Source organism: Sciurus carolinensis, chromosome 17, assembly GCF_902686445.1.
Source record: "Sciurus carolinensis chromosome 17, mSciCar1.2, whole genome shotgun sequence".
In the NCBI taxonomy this organism is placed as follows: Eukaryota; Metazoa; Chordata; class Mammalia; order Rodentia; family Sciuridae; genus Sciurus; species Sciurus carolinensis.
The window spans coordinates 51,095,175-51,112,482 of NC_062229.1; the positions used below are offsets into that span (position 1 = coordinate 51,095,175).

The 17,308-nt window shown below is 44.4% G+C and overlaps 1 protein-coding gene across 1 annotated transcript in view; it reads right to left on the bottom strand.

Moving 5' to 3' along the window:
* Window positions 1-6,562: 6,562 nt before the first annotated feature.
* The window catches only part of LOC124968278 (biotinidase-like), a 35,221-nt gene continuing 24,475 nt past the window's right edge, over window positions 6,563-17,308 (bottom strand). The window contains 7 exon segments of the mRNA XM_047530545.1: window positions 6,563-7,876; window positions 7,878-7,933; window positions 7,935-8,048; window positions 11,539-11,809; window positions 12,594-12,753; window positions 12,756-12,885; window positions 16,868-16,935. Coding sequence (XP_047386501.1) covers window positions 6,880-7,876; window positions 7,878-7,933; window positions 7,935-8,048; window positions 11,539-11,809; window positions 12,594-12,753; window positions 12,756-12,885; window positions 16,868-16,935 — 1,796 coding nt within the window. The 3' untranslated portion in view covers window positions 6,563-6,879.

The following is a 17,308-nucleotide window of genomic DNA, read 5'->3' on the forward strand; positions in this document are numbered from 1 at the left end:
GGGCAGAGCTACCAAAGTTCTTGAAGGCCCACATCCCTCCGTTGTGTGCCCCAGATGCTGGACATGGAACTACAGTACTTTGTCTGCCCTGCTGGGTTTCATTCTTGTTTTGGTCAGGTTCCCCCTCGCTATTTTCCTTTTTCTTTGTTTTGAACTAGGAATGGTTACCCTGTGCAATCCTGTGTGTTGGAAGTATATAACTTGGTTTTGTTTTTGTTTTTTACAGGGGCTCACAGTTAAATTTGCCTTGAATCTGGGAGACCAGACTTGGACTTTTGAGCAAGGCTAGAACTGTTAAGACTTTGGGGACTCTTGGAGATGGACTTAATACATTTTGCATTTTGAGATGGACATAAGCCTTTTGGGGGCCTGCGGTAGAATGTTACAGTTTGGATCTGGAATGTCCCTCAAAGGCTATGTGTTGAAGGCTTGGCTCCCAGCCTGTGGCACCATTGGGAGGTGGATCCTAGTAGAAAGAATTTAGGTCACTTGGTGCATGTCTTCAAAGGGGAGACTATGACCCTGTCCTCTCTGTCCTGTTGTTTCTCTCTCTCTTTCTCCCACCCTTCCTTCCTTCCCCCTCCCCCGCTTTCTGCTTCCCAACCACCATGAGGTGAGTACTTTCACCTTGTGTTCCCTGCCAAGAAGTTCTGCCTCACCACAAACACAAAAACAATGGAGCCAGCAAACCATAGACTGAAAACCTCTGAAACTGTGAGCTAAAATAATTTTTTCTCCTTGTAAGTTGTTTAGCTCAGATATTTTCTCAGTGACAAAAAGCTAATTGACAAGTTACTTGGCAGGAAAAATTGGTTTTGTGGCACAAGCCTATTTTATATGTTCAACATATATTTGCCCATTCCTACCTCTCAATCAAGATTCTGGCAAAATTCTAGAAGAGTAAGCAGAACTAGAAGTACTATTTCAGGCATTTGGGGAAAATAGAGTCCACCAGTGTCTTTCACCAATTTTGTGTGTGGGGGGTACATGTGTGTATTTTTAAACCCTCTATTTTGTGAACAGTAGGTCTGAAATGAAACTTTCAGGGGCTGGTATAATATAGGAGTCATATTGTGGTATGTTAATTGCAAAGGAATGAAATTCTTCACCCTTTCAAGATTCGTTTATAATGCCAAAATATTGGCTGTCCTTTTAAGTATATCTTTGTCTTCAATCCAATACTTTTCCTTGCATACGTCAAACTCCCAGCATGGTTCACCCTCTCCCCATACACAGCAGTTTAGATGAAAAGCATATTCAATTCAGAAGACACAACCTTCTTTGTTCTTTTGATGGTTGGTGAAAGATTTGGATTGCAACTATTCTTTGAAGATGTGTATTTTTACTGAAAACAAATGCCTTTCTGTTATCTATGAATGTAGGGTTTTTTCTTCTTTTGGTTTTGATGTGTCTAATCATCTTTTTAAAAACTGACACAGGACTACATTAGAAAACAGTAAGCTTAAACCAGATAATTCCAAAGAACTACTGTCTTTTTTTTTTTAAACCTTAAATTGCTATTTATTATACATTTTAACAAATGCTATTTTTCCCTTAAGCTGCTATTCATTGTACTCCCCCTTGATGAGTCCTCTTGACTGGTTATGAGTTATGACTTGGAGATGGAATTTATGAAAACCCATCAGCATCCAGAGGAATCATTTTATTTATTTAAGTTGTCAATTGGTTTTTTTACTTATTTTTATGTAATGCTGAGAATCGAACCCAGGGCCTCACACATGCCAGGCAAGTGCTCTACCACTGAGCCACAACTCCAGCCCCAAAAGGGATCATTTTAAACGACCTGTCATTCCCCTGACTAGCACCTCCAGTAGCTGCCCAGATAGATCCAGACTCATCCTCAGTCCACAGGACCTGGATGACATGCTGCCTCCCTCCCCTTCACTTGCTGCAGTTGGAGCCTCACTGGCCTTTGATATGCCAAAACCATGTATTTGATTGATACCAATTCTGATTGATACATAGCCATCACTAAACTTAGTGACTTAAAACAACAATCGCTTATTTTAATGACAAATCTGTAAGTTCGGCAGTAGGGGGAAAGGCTTGTCCCTGCCCCTCACCTTTGGCAGGGGCAGTTCACTGAGGTGGTGGGACTCAAGTCCGCAAGGGTTCACACAGAAACCTGACGAGGTGGCTGTCAGTAAGGAGCTGACTGGGGCTGAGGGTTGGGGGCCACAGTTTCTCACTATGGGCGCTTCCAGGTGTAGCCTGCATTTCCTCAGAGCATAGTGTTCAGGTTCTAGGTGCAAAAGCCCTAGAGGGACAGGCTTAAGTGGTGGGTCTGTTTGTGATCTAGCTTTGGAAGTCACACAGCCTCACTTCTGCTGCATTCTGGACTTTGAGGCAGTGGCAAAGTCCTGCTCAGGGTCAGGAGAAATAGCATAGACTGCCTCTTGATCAGGACTCTGGCAAAGTTCTAGAAGAGTAAGTGGGACTGGAAATACTGTTTAAGATATTTGGAGAAAATACAATCTGCCACAGTGTCTTTCACCAATTTGTTTTTGGGTACATTTATGTATAGTTAAACCCTGTGTGACAGGGATACACTGGATAACAAGCTCTCCATAAAGGTGTTTTCTCTCTACTTAGTGTACAACCAGAGAAACAACAGTTGCAACCCATTTGTGTATAATGAATCAATTTTAAAAAGGTCTTTTCTTATGTGAGTGCACACTCCACAGTTTGTAGCACAGTATTTAACACAGAGCTAATGCTTAATTTTTCATACCTGAATACCCGAATGTTTTTTTAGTTACACATGATAGTAGAATGTATTTTTTTAAATATTTATTTTAGTTGTAGATGGACACATATGTGGTACTAAAGATCAAACCCAGTGCCTCACCCATACTAGGCAAGTGCTGTACCACTGAGCCACAACCCCAGCCCCAGTAGGGTGTATTTTGACACATCATACACACATGAAGTGTAACTTCCCATTCTTGTGGTTGTACATGATGTAGAGTTTCACTGGTCATGTATTCATATGTGAACATAGGAAAGTTATGTCCCATTCATTCTACTGTCTTTCCCATTCCTACCCTTTTCTTCCCCCCATCCACCCTGTCCAATTCTCCACTCCTCCCTCCCTACTGCCTATTGTAAGTCAGAGAGAACATTCCACCTTTGGTTTTTTGGGATTGGCTTATTTCACTTAGCATGACAGTCTCCAGTTCCACATACTCAGGTTTCTGAAATTTGCAAATATATCAGTAATTGGATCAAAAACTTTTAAAGAATTAGCACCCCTCCAGTTATGTCTTAAACTGTACACTGTACAGTTTAAGTGTATCACACTATACATAATTTATCATTTTTTAATTATTCAGGAATCACTTTAGAATCCTTGAGTTCTTCCAGCTCCGTTGTATGAATTTCATCCTCAGAGAAAATGGGAAATTCTGGTCATCCACACCATCTGGGGTGTAACTGAAAAAAGTGGTGTCTTTGCTTCTAGCAGAGTGGTTTTCTTCAGCTAACGCATCAGGACTCTAGGGTGGGGCTGGGGGGATAGCTCAGTTGGTAGAGTGCTTACCTTGTGAGCACAAGGCCCTGGGTTCAATCCCCAGCACCACAAAAAAAAAAAAAAAAAAAAGAACTAAAAAGTCAAGGACTCTAGGGTGAGACTTGAGACTCATGTGACGATCTAGAAACCACATCTTGTCTTGGGTGATCTGTTATCTGGGAATGGACATGTAACAGGAAGGGAGGCTTGGCAAGAACAGAAGACTGAAGCCAGGAGAGCAGGCCCCCCTCTGCAGGGATAGTGCAGCCTCCAGGGCCGTCCTCACACACCTCCATGCCACCTCCAGGCCTTCTTGACAGTCTGACATTTAAGATCATTGTAACTTCACTTCTGTCTTGCCATTTGTAAGCCCACTTTGTTGAGCAACTGTGTGTTTGCTCTGTGGTAATTTGAGCGGTTTGGGGTTTCATTGGGCATCAGGGTTGCGGCTCACCCCTGCCCCTCACCTCACAGGCCGCCAGCCAGCCCTCGTTAGCTGGACTGAAGTCAGGTGCCTGCTTCTGGTGCAGGGTGCTGTAGCCAGAGTTAGATAAGGGGTGGCCCAGGTACACAGTTGGGGCTATGTACAGGTCTGGCCCTCTGGAGAGGCTGGCCAGCGCTGGGACTGGACAGTCTATGAAGAGGGCAGTTTTTACCTGCCTGGGAACAGATATTTTAAGTGCAGCATAATGCTGCTCATTGTGCCTCTCACTTCCTTTGTGAGAAAATTCAGAGCCAGGCACAGCTGCACCTAACCAGAAACCACATGGACTGAGCTCTTCCTCCCAAGTCTGATTCCACCAAAAATACACTTCATTTCCTGCCTCTGTGTTATGGTCAAGATTACCATTTGCTTCCTGAATTTCAGGATCACAGTTCACAAATGCATGTCACAACCATTAGTCATCATTTCAGTATATTTTTCCCCTGAAAATTACTTACTTTATTCATTTTCCCCTGTCCTTTACTTTGTTCTGCCATCTGGCACTACTTCTTTCAATTATTAAAAAAAAAAAAAAAAAAAAATCACTGTTCTACTACCATTAACCACCATTATTTGATTTCCCCTTATTTGTTTCATGAGCAGTTCATTATCAATTGTAAGGAAAAAGCAACTCAGGAGCCCACACAGCATGGTGGCACACACCCGTAATCCCAGTGACTTGGGACACCAAGGCAGGAGAATCTCAAGTTCAAGGGCATCCTCAGCAACTTAGTGAGAACCTCAGCAGTGTAGGGAGGCCATCTCAAAATAGAAAGAGGGGAGAAGGAAAAAGAAACTCAGAGACAGTTTATGAACTCTGGCTGGAATGTGGATCCGGCAAGTGCTTACAAGTTGCTTCTTGGGTAAAGTAGTTGCACCAAGTCTGTATTTAGGACTGGCTTTTCTCAGGCTGATTTGAATCATCTTGACATAAAGCACTGATGTGCATTTTTAAAATACTTGGGTCTCCCAAGGGTCTGGGGCAGGGAAGCAGAATAGATTGTGGACGACCACATCCGGACTGCCAGCTCACTTCTTCTGGCAGGGTCTGTACTGGGAGGGCAGGGGGACGGCCATCTGTGGGAGAGGTCCTGCCCCTGTTCCAGGGGAACTTCCCAGGGAACAGGGATCCCAAGGTTTCCTTAGGAGTTCTGAGTCACGCTGCTTATTTCCTGAAAACGTGACTCATTCCCGGCATTTTTGAGGGAGGAGTTTGCAGGGGCTGTGGATGGCTTTGCTTCTTTCCCAGCTGGCATAGTCAGTATGCATTCCCAGATGAGCAAACACGACAAGAAGGTTTAAATAGGTTGGCAAGGCCCACCCAATGAAGACTGAACGGAGAGACCACACACATGAACTGACTCCAACGTCCGTGTTCTTGACTGTCAAAAACCGAAGAGGGTCTGGAAGACTACACTGCCAGAGACTGGGGAAAGAAATTCATATTTTACTTTATACAAGTCTGTATTTTTCTACATATACTTTTTTGTTGTTGTTGCACCAGGGATTGAACTCAGGGGCTCTCAACAACTGAGCCAATTCCCAGCCCTTTTTAAAAATTTTTTTATTTTCACTAAGTTGCTGAGGCTGGCTTTGAACTTGCAATCCTCCTGCCTCAGCCTCCTGAGCTGCTGGGATTACAGGCCTGAGCCACCATACCCAGCTCTAGTGTATACTGTTCTATTAAAAAACAAAACAAAAAAAGGAGATAAAACTAAATAGCTACAATATTTAAGAGGCAAATAAGACTGCTCATCCATTCTGTACTTAGAATATTATCTGCAAGTTATGAGGCACAGAATAAAAATCCTTTTAAAAAATGCCTTTGAAAGTTGGATACAAATCATACAGAAATCAATGGCCTAAAAATGTCTTCACCATACTGAATACAGTTTTGCATCTAGAACTATTCCTGTGAAGCCCCCTGCCCTGCAGCTCCATGGGCACTCCGAAAATGCCTGCTGAGTGACTCAATGCTTGACTAAAGTGGGCTAATTTCCGGGGCAGTTCTTGATACTTATCTGTATGGGGTGCCTTGCCTCCCTGCACAGGAGAGACCCTCTGTGGGACTGCAAACAAATGGAATTATACCAGCGTCGCTGCGTTCTGCACAGTTGAACAGCTTTCCCAAAGCAAACATGCAGTTTATCAAGGCCCGGGGAACCCCTGGATGAGCCGTGCTGTGCACAAAAATCGTTACTCACCCCCGCCTCGCTGTGCCTCTCAACATTTTCCATTCCCCACCCAGAGGGCTGCACTCTCTCTCCAGTTATTCCAAGTCTTGCCTACACATTCATTTACTGACAGAAAAGCAGATGAGAGGAAAACTTTTCTATTTTTAAAAGCAGTTTCCAGTTCTGGGTTCCTGAGTTGCTGGTAGCTCTGGCATTGCCATTTCACCTGGACGGAGTTCAGCTGACCAGAACAGAAAAGGTCCCCACAGCAGCCCTCTCTCTTGCTTCTGAGAGTTTGTTTCTTACCTTAGAGAATGATCGAGGCTTGTGAAATATTTACACATCTGGGAGTCACTTAACAAGGAAAAAAATGAATCACTGCTTTGTGGATGTGTAAAATATCAACTGACATTTATTTTTGCTTTAGCTCTTAAAACCAATTGTGTATGGAGAAATTTGCTAGAGCTTCTTTTCCTGGCTTGAAAAGACATATTAATAGAAAATACCAGAAAATGTCTCTAGCACTGCTGTGTAGGAGGAAGAGGGAACCTGCCTCTCCCACTCGTTCCCCCAGGGGATGTGGTGCCACAGAAGTGGCTGCTGTCCCCAGGTGGAGGTGGTCCTGGTGCACATGCCCTGTGGCCTGTGGAGGGCAGGGCTGCCGTGTGACAGCCAGATCCCACCCACTTGTCCTAGCTCTTCTCATACAGCCGCCCATAGAGAGCCTCAGTCACCAGGCCAGAGGACAGTCCACGCTTCCTCAGAAAATAGTGGCAATTCTCCCAGCCAAGCTGGTCAGGGGATTGCGGGGTCATCCCCGAGGTCAGGAACAGAGGAAAGATATAGGAAGTGCTGAAGTTCCCCCACAGGTGAAACTCGAATACCCCCGTGGCCTCTGTGATCTCCTGCCCACAGGTGTGGAAGCCCAGACCCCCACACTTGACCAGGGCGCAGACTTGAATGTAGTAAGTGCCGTGCACAGTGTGAAAGCCGTCAAAGGCCCCCAGGGCATACAGCTCCTGGGTCAAGGTGGGCCTGTCGTACAGCAAATGGCAGCAGAGGCTGTTGGAACAGACTTGGAGCTGGCCTTCCTTTCCCCAGACAGGGACCAGGGTGAAGTTGTCATACATCATCTCAGAGTGAAAGGTGGGAGGAGCATCCACGTTCCACTTGGTGGCTTCACAGAGGACTTTCTGAGCGTCCATCTCACAGTATGGCTCACCTGACACGATTTTTAAAAACTTACTGTGGGGTGGGTCTGTTTTACCTGTTGTGTTCTTTGTCCCAACAAGACCCAGTGGATTTTTGGCTACTTGGGCGATGATAAGGTGACCTTCGGGGCTTTCCATGTCATGGTACCAGAAAGACTTCAGAGGGGTGTGAATGCCACTCCCTGTCATCCTCAGAGACGGGTGGTGGATGTTGGCTGCCAGGACGTTGACACCAAAGGCAGTGGCAAAGGCTTTCTGAATCTCGATGGCCGCCAGGAGCGGGAGCTGGTTCATCCAGGCGGCTGGGTACACCACATGCTTCACCTCGGGGTCTCTCAGCAGTCTGACAGCAGGGTCGAAGAACAGTATGTCAAAGCAGGTGAAGACACCGAACCTGCCAGCAAAGGGGGTATCAAAAGTGATGCGATCCACCTCAAGAGGGGTATCAAAAGCTGCCTCGAAGTAGAGGTTGTTTTCAGTAGCGGTCAACAAGGGTTCCATTATTGCTGAAAACTACATTTGTGTTAAACTGGTTATCTCCCATCATTTGGGCACCCTGGGTCATTGCTATGACATGGCTGTTTTGTCCCAAGGTTGGTCACCAAGAACATCTCTCCCTTTATGACCATGCAACTCAGGCACTGGAGGACCTAGAGGGTTTAAAACAAAAAAGTGTGTGGGGCTGGGGTCATGGCTCAGTGGTGGAGCGCTTGCCTCGGATGTGTGGCTAAGGATATAAACAGATGCTTCACAGAAGAAGATCTACAAGCAATCAACAAACATATGGAAAAATGTTCACCATCTTTAGTAATAAGAGAAATGCAAATCAAAACTACACTAAGATTCCGTCTCACCCCAATTAGAATGGCAATTATCAAGAATACAAGCAACAATAGGTGTTGGCGAGGATGTGGGGAGAAAGGTACACTCATACATTGCTGGTGGGGATGCAAATTAGTGCAGCCACTCTGGAAAGCAGTGTGGAGATTCCTTAGAAAACTTGGAATGGACCCACCATTTGACCCAGCTATCCCACTCCTCGGCCTATACCCAAAGGACTTAAAATCAGCATATTACAGAGATACAGCCACATCAATGTTCATAGCTGCTCAATTCACAATAGCCAGATTGTGGAACCAACTTAGATGCCCTTCAATTGATGAATGGATAAAGAAACTGTGGTATATATATATAATGGAATATTTCTCAGCTATAAAGAATAATAAAATTATGGCATTTGCAGGCAAATGGATGAAATTGGAGAATATCATGCTAAGTGAGATAAGCCAATCTCAAAAATCCAAAAGATGAATGATCTCGCTGATAAGCGGATGATGACACATAATGGGGGGTGGGAGGGGGGCAAGAATGGAGGAAGGAGGGACTGTATAGAGGGAAAAGAGGGGTGGGAGGGGTGGGGGGGAAGGAAAAAATAACAGAATGAATCAAACATCATTACCCTATGTAAATGTATGATTATGAAAATGGTATGCCGTTATTCCATGTACAAACAGAAACATGTATCCCGTTTGTTTACAATAAAAATAAATTTAAAAAAAGAGAATATAATATATATATACGTGTGTATATGTACACATATATGTGCATATTTATAATCATTTGTAATGACTTCATTAAGAGGACACCATGCTTTCTCCTTTGTTATTGGATATTTGAATCATTTCCAACTTTTTATGATAAAAGAAAACTCTGGTGACCATGTGCATATAGCATGCTCAAAACATTTACTTAATGAAATTTGTACACAAGTCTTTGAATCCTTGAATATTTCTTTAGAATGAAGTTTTATAAGTGAAATTTCTGGGTTAAATACTTATGAAAAATTATAGGTTTTTCTCTTTTCCTTTTTGGTGCTGTAGGTCAAACCCAAGGCCTTGCATATGGTAGGCAAGCCCTCTGCCACTAAGCTATATCCCCCAGTCCCAATTTCAAGTTCTTAACACACATTGCCAAATAGCTTTCCAGAAAGGTTATTCCAAGGTAGAACCCCTGCAGCACAGTGAGACTGGCCACCCCATGGCATTCTTATTGGTGACTGTATAAAGAAAAATTATTGCACTTTTGGAAGTAAAGCAAGGTAAAGAATGAGTGTCTTTCCAAATTATACTGGAGTAATGATTAACAGGATCACTTAAGGATTATTTATCTAGAGAATATACCACTGTTATTTAAAAGATCTTCCCAAAGATTATAATTATATTGTCTCCTATAGGATATTACTTAGTTTTATATCTATTAGCAAATTCATTTCACTATTCAGTGGGCTGCTGATAGACACATTTCCATTCCTCAAATTCTCTTTTGAGCCAGCTTTACCATGTTACTGGTTCCTTCATTAGCTAATGAGTTAAATAAATACTTGGTTCATTTATATTTGCAGTCATGCTTTTGCTGGGTATGGTGGCACACACTGTGTAATCCCAGCAACTTGGGAGGCCAAGGCAGGAGGATCATATGTGAGGCCAGCCTCTGCAACTTAGTGATACCCTATCTCAAAATAAAAAGAATGACTAGGAATGTAGCTCAGTGGTAGAGTACCCCTGGGTTCAATCCCCAGTACCAAAAATTAAAAAAAAAAAAAAGGCATGCTTTTAACGTTTTGAAATTTATAGATATTTTCTTTAATGAAAATCAAAACTCTGAGAGCACTGGATGGTTCCTAATGGATTCATGTATACATATTTGATTAATATGAAAATTAAATTGCATTCCCTAACCACTTTCCAGCCAGAAATGAGGCTGGGAACCACGCCTCAGCTGGGAGAAATTTTGGGTCTGATGTGACAAGCTGTCAGCACTCCTGATGAACACCACCAGCCATTTTCCGATAGCCTTTGCTGAGATCAAGAATTCCTTCTGAGGAACGAAGGTCACCAACCCAAGAGCCTAACTGGCCTAATCGTCTGTAAACTCCTTTTTTCCTCATGAGTGCCTCTGCCAAGAGAGAAACGCTTCTCAAGAGGCTTGTTTAGAAGCCTCTGCCATTAGACAAGTCTGATGGACAACTCTGACACATGCTCCCCATCAGGTGTCAAAGCAGCTGCTTTAAATGCACGTACGTAGCCATGCAGAGCAGCTGAGCACCAGTGAGCCCCAGAGGGATCCTGTGGTCAGCTCCACCCCCGCTCTTGGAGCGCTAATAATGGAATGGTGTCTTGTAGCCTGTGCAGGTTCCTCAAAACCATGCTACGTGTTTCCATTAAAACTGGAAAGCTGGGGATTCTCTGGTCACAGTCTCTGGATTTCAGGGTGGCATGTGCTGAATGTCTCAGGATTGTCCTGGGAACAGGATGGAGAAGCAAGAGGGGGTAAAACTGAGGTGCTGGATTCAGCACAGTGCAGCAAACACCTCCACCCAGGGAATGCTGGCAGCAGGAGGTCTGTGGGCACAGCTGGGATTTTTTTTTTTTTTTTTTCACACTGACTTCAGCAGAGACATAAATGACCAAATGTGTGAATGACGTGCAGGAAACTGATATGCGGGAGGTCAAGTAAAGATCCCTAAATCACCCTTCAGGCTGGAATGATGACATTTAATGACATTAATGTGAAGTCTTGCTCCGGGCTCAGTGAATAGCTTCCTAAGTACGGGAGGTAGTGGCAGACGGTGTCTGTGTGAAGAAGGGCACAGGAGTTTTAGTTGACTGCAAGGGCTCTGTGAATCCACAGTGAGAAGTCAAGGTCTGGAATGAGAGGGGCAAGTGTCCTGCAGCCTGTCCCTTCAGCCAGCCCGGAGGGTGGCACTCAGCCCTGAACACAGGCGAAACCTGGAAAATCTCTGGCAGAAGGACTGGAATTGGCATCCCCCAATGAACAGGGCGAGATGCAGGGGGCCATGGCAGCCAGCCTCCAAGTGTGCAGAAGGTGCACTGTGGTAAGGGACTTGGGCTCTTGAGTTCCAGGACAGAACTGTGGTGGCAGTTACAGGGTGGCCATTACAGTGCTCACTGAAAGGAAGGCCTATCCAGAAGTTCCCACCACTGCACACGTGGGCCTGTGAACAGTGAGTTCTGGGCCCCAAGGGTGTTCAAGGAGAAAGTAGTCAGTTGGGACAAAAGAGCAGCGTGTCACCCATCGGAAGCTCCCTTCCAGCACCAGCTGTGTATACACACCACATACGTCTGTGTGCGCCAGCACAGGGGCGGACTTCCCCTGGAGGCGGGGCAGGGGGTCCTCAAGCAGCTGGGCTCCTTCAGTTATGGGTTCCCCAGCAGGCGTCTGCTTACTTCTGACACCAATATTTCCCCTCTGCCCTATGGGGCGCCTCTCCTCCATCCTTAGGCTTCCTGGCAGGAGAGGAAATAAAGCCAACAGGAAGCCTTTACAAAGACGCACTGACCTGCCTTTGTCTTGGAGTTGGTTCTGTCTGGGCAAAAGTTTCAGACTGTTCCTAGTTTGGCACAAGAGATGAAGTGAGCCCCAAATAATCTGCAGGCAGCAAGTGGCAGTTCTTTGGACATTTGACTATCCCAGGTAAGCTGTGAAAGCCTCAAGAGTGTGCGAGTTCATCATACTCAATAATTTTCAAATTTTTCTGCATAGGAGAATCCCCTGGAGAGACTAAAAAAATAAAATAAAATCCCAGGGGCCATGCTGGCTCATGCCAGCTACTCATGAGGTTCATGAGGTGGAAGGATCATAAGTTGAAGGCCTGTGCAATTTAGTGAGACCCTGTCTCAAAAATTGAAAAAAAAAAAAAAGGGTGGGGGTAAGGCGGGGGATATAACTCAGAGGTAAAGTACCCCAGATTCAATCCCCCAGTACTGCAAAAAATTACAATAAATAAATAAACAAATAAATAAATCCCAATGCCCACACCACACCCCATCCAGACCGATTATAGCAGATTCTCAGTAGCCCAGGCACCCACGCTTGTTTACAGCTGGCCCCAGGATTCTGGCGCACAGTCACATGGAAAACCTGTGACTTAGTCCAGGGCTTCTCAAACTTGAGGGACAAAAGCATTGCGCGAGGATCTTGCTAAAATGCAGATTTTGACCTGGTAGGGCCTGAAATTCTGCATTCCTAACAAGACTCAAACCACCTAAGTCAACTCAGGCTTACTTTCTGGGCTGATTTCCACAGAGGTCATAGGAAGCCTATGGTCACCCAACCACTGCTCCAGGGTCAAAGCACACTTCATTCTGTCCTATGAGAGGAGCCCGGGTCATAACGGAGGAGCATTTCTTGCCTTCTGGGCCGCAGTCATCACTTGCTGTTCATAGATGTCGAGGTTCTGGTTCATGAGCTCCAAGGCCTGCTGGCGGCTGGTGAGAGCGAGGGGGTTGGGACTCAAGACCGACTGGTGCTCATACACGGCCGCCACGTAATAACAGCCCTCTGACAGTCAGCCACGCAGTACTCCCCGGCCTGGTCTCCCAGGGCAGCTGCATAACAGACGAAGAGGAAAAGAGCAAGCTTCCTCCTGGCTCCAGACAAGATGCAGGCCGTAAATCTGGAATGTAACTGGGCAAGGGGAAAACAGCTGAGTAAGGAATCCCGCCAAGAATCTAACGTTTGCAGCTGTGATTTATTAGTCCCAGTAATTAAACTCACCCACATGACATTGCAGCTCAGAGTTTGCTTCATGTTCCTGATGAACGTGTTTCTTTCCAAACACGTACTAAGCTACGTTTAAAATGGCTGTGTTCACAATCTCATTTTAGAACATTTCCAAAACAGACTTGATGTTTGCCATGATTTTCTTACCCAGTGTTCAGCAAGGCTGTATGCGTCACTACTTTCCTAGCTGTGCGCTTAAATTTTAAGTAATAGTAACTATTCTGTTTATCGGATATAATTCTGTGACGTATTTCATACTCCACCTCCTGCCCTCTGTACAAATATATATAGCAGCTATGATTGTCATGATGATCCTGATAATATAGCTCTGCTTTCCTAGCCATAAAAACCAGAAGGATTAAAATTCTCCCTTTGGGTAGTAATGAATACAATGGAAAATGCTCCCTTTAGTTAGCACATTATTTGGGGCCAAGGAACTGCAGGCTTCTACTTAAATGCCACTTGTACTCTCCGTTACAGATAGGCAAGAAGCAGTCTCCTAATCAAGGCACAGCTCTGTCTTCCTTCTTGACTTAAGAAGTGCTGTTGCACATCATCACTTTCTCAGTATTTGTCTCTGTGACTCCAAATCTCTTGCTCAAAACATACTTGTGTCAGGAGCAGTGGTGCACTCCTGTAATCCCAGCAACCCGGGAGGCTGAGGCAAGAGGATCCCAAGTTGGAGGCCAGCCTGGGCAACTTAGTTGAGACCCTATCTCAAAATAAAAAATAAAAAGTGCTAGGGATGTGGCTTTCTGGTAGAGTACCTCTGAGTTCAGTTCCCAGTACTGCAAAGGAAAGAAAGAAAACGCACACACATATCCACTTGGAAATAAAATCCTTTAAAAATGTAATAATCAAATAGAATTTTCTAGAAAATGAACTGGAATGTTCAAAGAAGTAAACTCTACTTTGTAGTTCCTACCATAAGAGACTAGACATGAATGATATTTCTGTTTCCCCACTCCTTCAAGAAGAGTAATGTTGTGGGCTGGGGGTGTAGCTCAGTTGGTAGAGTGCTTGCCTTGAAAGCACAAAGCCCTGGGTTTGATCCCTAGCACTGCAAAAAAAAAAAAAAAAAAAAAGAATAGGAATGTTTACTTCTAATAGTGAGCAGTACTAAACATTTTAGAGGGAACAGTCTAATTCTGTCTTGATAATCAGCCTGGCCTCCCAGCTCTAGCCCCTACCCCAGCACATGGGTTGACCAGGTGGTGTGCCATGGCCAGGCCACCTGCCCTGTGGAGATAGGCAGGGGCTGACCAACTGCTCAGGAATCCAAATTAAACATCAAGATAACAAAGACAAATCAAGGAATCATACTGCTGCCCTTTAAAAAGGAAGTAACACCCTGTCCAAACCCCACCTCCTAACTCTAGTGTGTGCCTTTGAGAACAAACTCCCCAGGCTGTAAATGTCTTTTTTTTTTTTTTTTTTTTTAATCCAAAGTTCCAGAAACAAACCATAATTATTTTTCAGAAACAAGATAAGAATAGGGATCCTCATTCAGAATCCTTGCAAAATCAAATACTCCTCAGGATGAGAAGCACTCTCCCTCCCACCCCTGCCCCATCTCAAACTGTTACTTCTTTCCCCAGGGAATAAATGTACCATCCAAACACCAAATGCGAGGATTTGATGCCATTCATCTGGGACACTGTCAACAATGTTTTAGGATAAGTACAACGAGTCTTTGAGTTTTTTAGTAGAAACAAAAGTATAATTGATATCTGAATTTTGTCCCTAAAGACAAGGAAGAAATCATTTAAAATGTATCAAAAATCTATTTTCTATTCCATCTCTGCTGTCACAATGATGATAGTAGGGAGTGGCTCTGGAGAGAACTTTCATCTTCAAAGTTATATTGACAGTATTTTTAAAGTGTAAGGTAATGGCCTCACCAGGAGATATGGAAACTGAGGCTGGGGTGGAGGTGCATGAGCTAGTCCCTGGTGGTGGCAGGTCATAGTGACATTCATAGGCTCCCCCTTTCTCAACTGAGAGTTCTGTACCACTCATTTGGAGACACAGAACATTTTAAGAAATTCGTTTTCAGCAGCTGGGCACTGTGGTGCATGCCTATAATCCATCCCAGCAACTTGGGAGACTGAGACAGGAAGATCACAAATTCAAGGCCAGTCTCAGCAACTTTGTGAGACTCTCGGGAACATAGCAAGACCCTGTCTCAAAATGAAAATATTTTAAAAAGGACTAGGGATGTAGCTTAGTAGTAAAGTGCCCCTGGATTCAATCCCCAGTACAAAAGAAAGAAATTTTAAAATTTGCAATCCAGCAAGAAAAGGCAACTGCCAAACCAGCAAGATATCACATTTATTTCTATTTTGAGAAAATAAAATTTATATTATTTACAAAAAGGAGCCAGCCTGGTAGGACAGCAGTAAGTGGCAATCATCTGTGCGGGAACAAAGGTAGGTTGATAATAAGAGGTTATATGGATTTTAACCAGGTATTCATGCTTGAAAGATGGCAGGCTTAATAAGGTAGGAGAGAATGAGTAATTATAATAAAAATAGGTATGACAGTTTGCTCTTCCCAAACAGTGGTGCACCAGGAGACATTTTAACCAGAGCTGCAAATGCTGGCTTGCCCTCTATTTGGCATCACACATGTCTCAGGAAAAAAACAAACTGAGCGGGGCAAAGACTTTGAAGGGCTCAGCAGGCAGCAGAAGTGGGGGGTGCTCAATTTTAAAGTGGCAGGACTGGAGCGGGCAGAGCAGCCCCGACACTAGGCACAGGTAGCTCATGACACAAGGAACTCTGGAGTCAGGGATTTTTGGAAATCAAGCAAATGATCCATCTTTAGGGATGGTTAGGACCTGGATCCTAAAGCAAGTGTCATTAGAGGTGTGCCTGGCCTGACAAGGCACTGACTTTGTGCAGTACAAAGTCTCCTTCATCGAAGGGCATCTGACATAGGAGACTGAACTGCAGGGGGACCTGTATGGATGCACAACTGAGGTGATGATGTGCTTGTCCTGTGTGAGCATGCTCTGCTCCGAGATGGGGTTCTTGGCTCAAGATGTCCTGAAACCCACTGCCAGGAAATGGCAGGGCCAGGAGGGCACTTGTTTCAGACATCTGCAACATCTGGCTCTGAGCCAGGCCCAGGTGAGGATAAAACAGTGAACAGGCTCCCTCCTGGAGCTCAGCTGCACATGGTGAGACCAGGCATGATCAGATAAATACCTATGTGTCAGATGATGATAAGCACAAAGCAGAAATAAAGGCAGAGAAAGGAGGGTGGGAGAGCAGAAGGGGACAATTTTGAATAGTGTGAGTGGGGAAGGTCTTAATGAGACGGTGATGTTTGGGCAAAGACCTGAAGGTCGAGTGGAGGGCGTTCAGGTTTCTAGAAGAGGAAGTTCTGGCAGAGGGCCTGAGGCAGCAAGCACAGCAGTGAAACTGGGGCCAAGGAAACAAGGTGGACAATGAATGCCAAATGGAGTCAGAGAAATAATGGGACAGCCCACTGCACAGCCCTTGTGCTCCTCTAGTCTGTCTCATTAGAAAAGCCAGTGAGAGCCAAGGAAAGCCTAGGTCAATCACAGAAACTCCTCACACTCTTCTAATGACTCCCCGTTTCATACAGAGTAAAAGCCAAGGTTCTTGCAACATGCCAATAGGAAGAATCCAGTGGACAGAAGTGACTGACAGGGTAGGGGGAGATGCTGGAGTGGATCTTTGCAAGGACCACAGCTTTTTCATAAGGAAAAGTATTTTCCCAACACCAATTCTCATTAGGGAGGTTCTTTTGATCTAGGGAAAAAATAAATCAAAATCAAAATACAGAAATCTATTTTGTGTAAATTTGGTAACATGTCAATCGCTAGATATTTTTATACGTAAGGGATATTTTTTCCTACCTTGCAAAATGATTCATCTTGACAATTAGCTGTTTTCCTTCCAAGCCACACTGTTACAATAGTGCTTTCTGCAATAAGATAAAATGATTATTAAGTCATTCTTAAGATAATTTCAGAAGCAGGTATGTATGTTTAAACATTATATATAGACCTATTTAATCTTTGTAATAAAAGATCTTGTCACTCTTTACTTGCCAGGGAGAATAACAGTCCCATGACTGGAAAGGGAGGCAAGGAAAAGCAGCAAAGGAAATATCAAATCCTAAGGAACAAACCCTGAGGGACCTGCTGAGACATCAGGAACCCACATGGTCTAAGTTACTGTTACAGCCGGCACAATGCCAAGAAAACACTGTAAAGTTTAGTTTAAAAACTATTCTTGGGCTGTGGTTGTGGCTCAGTGGTAGAGCGCATGCTTCAAATGTGTGAGGCACTGGGTTG